The sequence below is a fragment of the Buceros rhinoceros genome, unplaced genomic scaffold (assembly GCF_000710305.1).
Source record: "Buceros rhinoceros silvestris isolate BGI_N320 unplaced genomic scaffold, ASM71030v1 scaffold17957, whole genome shotgun sequence".
In the NCBI taxonomy this organism is placed as follows: Eukaryota; Metazoa; Chordata; class Aves; order Bucerotiformes; family Bucerotidae; genus Buceros; species Buceros rhinoceros.
This window is the reverse complement of record NW_010420617.1, coordinates 47378-51101: the sequence shown is the minus strand read 5'-3', so window position 1 is coordinate 51101 and position 3724 is coordinate 47378. Positions and strand designations below refer to the sequence as shown.

At 44.7% G+C, this 3724-nt stretch overlaps 1 protein-coding gene across 1 annotated transcript in view; it reads left to right on the top strand.

The window, feature by feature from the left end:
* MTA1 (metastasis associated 1) overlaps positions 1-3724 on the top strand; it is a 73041-nt gene that overhangs the window by 26617 nt on the left and 42700 nt on the right. Inside the window, exons 8-9 of the mRNA XM_010139371.1 lie at positions 1364-1463; positions 2925-3113. Of these exons, the coding sequence (XP_010137673.1) occupies positions 1364-1463; positions 2925-3113 (289 nt within the window). The remainder of the gene's footprint in view (positions 1-1363; positions 1464-2924; positions 3114-3724) is intronic.

Here is a 3724-nt window from a genome sequence, read left to right as displayed (position 1 = left end):
ACTTGTCAGCAGGATTGATTCAAATTGCCACTCAGCCACCCAGTGCTTTGCTGTTGGTGTCAGGAAGACCTAGCAGGAAGTGAGAGGGTAGAAGTTCCCCGGGGGGTGGGGCTTTGGTTTGCACGTGGGTTGGTTTAGCGTGACCACAGAGCTGGGGGGTTTCCACCTCTGGTAGGCTTTTGGTGGCGAAGAAGTTTTTTAGTAGCTCTTTCTGGCTGTTTGCTGCTGCTTGCTGAGTTTGCTAATGCAGCCACTCAAAGGTGTATGCTGTAATGAGAGTCACTGAGAAGATCAGTATAAAAATTGCTTCTGTCTGGAACCAGCAAAGTGATCCGGTTTATAGTTAGATGACACACACATACGCATAAAACAGTATTGGTTCGGCTGAAGCTGGGGACAGGGGAGTTGTGAAGCAGGCCTGGGCATAACGACTGGGAGGCTGGGGAGAGGCCGCAGAAACTCGGGTGGGGGAGGCTGTTTTGGGTTTTGGCCAAAACTAGCTATCTGATGACAACTACTGCCTAGATGATTACCTTTCCTACTCCTGCGCTGCTTGGCACAAGTTTGTTCCTCTGTGCAATCTTCTGCTTTGGGGAAGTGATCTGTCATAGTTGCTCAGAGGAGGTCAGCTCTAGTTCATACGCACAAGCACATGCGTCTTGTGCTTTCACCCATGTGGCGTAGCAAGCCCCAAGCGGAATAGGAACTCCTGGAACCGATGTTCCTGTTAAAGGTTTTCCCAACTGATTTCTTTAGGAGTAAAATGAGGAGCAGGGGAGTAGTGGCCTCAGATGTAGGAGTGGCTGACATAGGGAAGTGTTCAAGAATTGCTGTATTCTTTTGCAGGCTATGGAATATATATGTAATATACAATATTAAGTTGTAAAATAAAGATTGTTTTTAATTTTGCTGAGACTTTTAGAAAAACACTTGCATTACTGCATTTTTTTTCTGCCTGGTCTTGACATCTCTCTGTATATTTGGACAATGCAGCTCTGCTGTCGTCATTGAGGAATAGACTTCTGCCATTCGTAAAGCTTGCTTGCGCTCAGTGTCTGTTAAAGCTTAAGCCTGTGGAGATATAAGGGATAAGAGAGTAGGTTAAAACTCCCTGTTTCTGATCCTTGAGTCTTCCACTGTTTCCCCTCCTATGCCTAAGCCCCTCTGGTCATATGAACTAGGTAGAGCGCTCATAATAACAAACCAGATCTGAAGAGCACAGTCATTGGCTCAAGACTAGTGCCAAACCATGTAATCTGGTTACTGAGAAACGGAGCCTGCTGATCTTAAACAGTGTTGGTTGGGTGTTTGTATTTATGCTTGTTTTGGGTGCAAAGTTAATGCTCTGTTTCATTTCTGTCAGGTCTGTCGGTACATTTGCCCGAGCACTGGACTGCAGCAGTTCCGTCAGACAGCCGAGTTTGCACATGAGTGCTGCAGCAGCCTCCAGGGACATCACGCTGGTGAGATCCTGAAGAGGACCTTGAGTTTGAGAGAGATGCAAAATAATCACCTCAGCACTAACAGTTGGCAAAAAGCGAGGGGCAGATGGATTGTAATTGCAGCCTGCTGTGAAGCAGATCCCGTCTTTGTAAAGGAACCCTTTATTTACATTTGGAGTAACTTTTTCTGGCCTTATGCCTCCTATGATCCATCCTGGATAATTCTGAGAATTTTTTGTGCGTTTTGTTTTGTTAAAATGTTTTGATGACATGCTTCACAGCCCATCTCTTGCGTGGGTTTAGTAGCTGTCTTGAGAAGAATGCAAATGATTATCTGCCTGTTGGCACTGTTACAACGCCAGAGTGCCACTCCTCGTCACTTCCCCAGCACCACACTGCCACTGGCATCCTTGGGCCAGATCGTCTAGGGGAAAAGCTCGTGGTCAGATTAAGAAATTTCAGTCAATCCGGCTCTTCTCTTGGATGAGCTATTTTAGAGCACCTGAGGAGTGGTGACATTGTTAATATTTTATAGTCCTAAATGATTCTGAGCAGATAGAGGAAAGGGAAAACTTAAACTTCCACGCCAGAGAAAGTTTTTAATGAAAATGTGAATAAAATTTATGACGTCTCCAGAGAACTCTTATCAAAGCCTCACCTCATAACTGGAATGATGTGAAATGGTATATAGAACAAATTGTACAACAAAACATTGTAGCTTAATGATGCACGTGCACGAAACTGGTGTGGTGAAAGGCAAATAACACCCGATTAAAACTCCAGAAATGGGGAAACAAAGCCAAGCTTTCACCTACTCATACCAATTCCTCCCTTGCAACAGGGGCTCTGCTCACCCTTGTAAATCACAAATTGCAGACAGTTGTAGCTCAGCTTTCTGAGGAGTAATTGCTCCTGGGAGTATTTCTTTTTTTCTACACAGCTATCACGTGTGACTTGTCTTGAATCTTCTTTGGGATTTCTGGCCTTTGGGCCAGAACTCTCTAGGTGTGTGTTGCTGCTCTTAAATATTTTTTTTAATTTAATTTTTGGATTATTCGACAAAGAAAGTGCATGGCTAAGTTTACTAGAAAATATGCCCTTGGCCCTCTTATCTCTGAGCCCCATCTGCAAATGGTATCTAGCAGGACTGCCCCGTCCTGGGGTGAATGAGTCTCTACCCGTGCATTTTCTCAACAGTAGTGCTACAGTGGTGGTGCTGGTGAGTAGCGAAGTGGGAATTATTGATATGCAAGGGCTTATGTTTCACAGACGCCCTATTGTTAGCGAACTTTAGACTTGTGCACTGACAATTACAGTGAATCTGAGGGTGGAACAAGTTTTTACTGACTTGTGTTAGGTGTAGAATACTGCATCCTCAACTCTTGATGCAGAATCTTTTGTAATTGCTGTTTCACTGTTAAGCACTTTTTCTCCTCTAGGTGCTTGTCCTTACATTTATCTTTCTCTTTTATAACCATGTAGTTCCATGCTATGGACACTTTGCACAAAAATGTCTATGACATTTCCAAGGCAATCTCTGCGCTCGTGCCACAAGGTGGGCCAGTCCTGTGCAGAGATGAGATGGAGGAGTGGTCTGCTTCAGAGGCAAACCTCTTTGAAGAAGCACTAGAAAAATACGGAAAAGATTTCACTGACATTCAGCAAGATTTTGTAAGTACCTAAAATGAGGGCCCACGCGGTGACCAGTTCTGCTCGATGACAGAGCTGGTTTACGGCTTGTCTAAACTGTGCTGGTTTCCTTCATATTGAAGATGAGTGCTCTGAACTGGAGCATGTGCCTTGCTGTAAACTGGGGAAGGGTAGACCTCATACTGTTGACAGCCTGTTGTACAGTCAGAATTTCAAATCACAGATGATAGCTTTTCTGTTAGAGACGTTAATTTAAAATTGTCTGCTTTGCTGGAGCTGAGGGAGGGTTTAGGAAACTGTTGTGACAGCCTAGCTGCTGTAGATGAATTTGAGTTGGAAGCAGAAGCAGTACTGGGCCTTCTCAAACATGAAAACTTAGTCACTTTTATAACGTGGTTTCAGAAAGGGTCTTCTGAAAGTTGTAAAAAGGAATCTTGGGCATCCAAGGGAAGTGTCCTGTAGTTTGCCCAAAGCTCCACCCGCGGTGCCCAGCCCGCAGATTGAATGGAGCGCACTGTAGAGAGAGCCAAGTTCCACTGTGCCACTGGTCGAGTCCTCTGGAACAAAACAAGTAGGTTCGGTGTTGCTTGTCTTGTGCTCTAATCTTTCAGACAGGGAAACAGCACAGCACT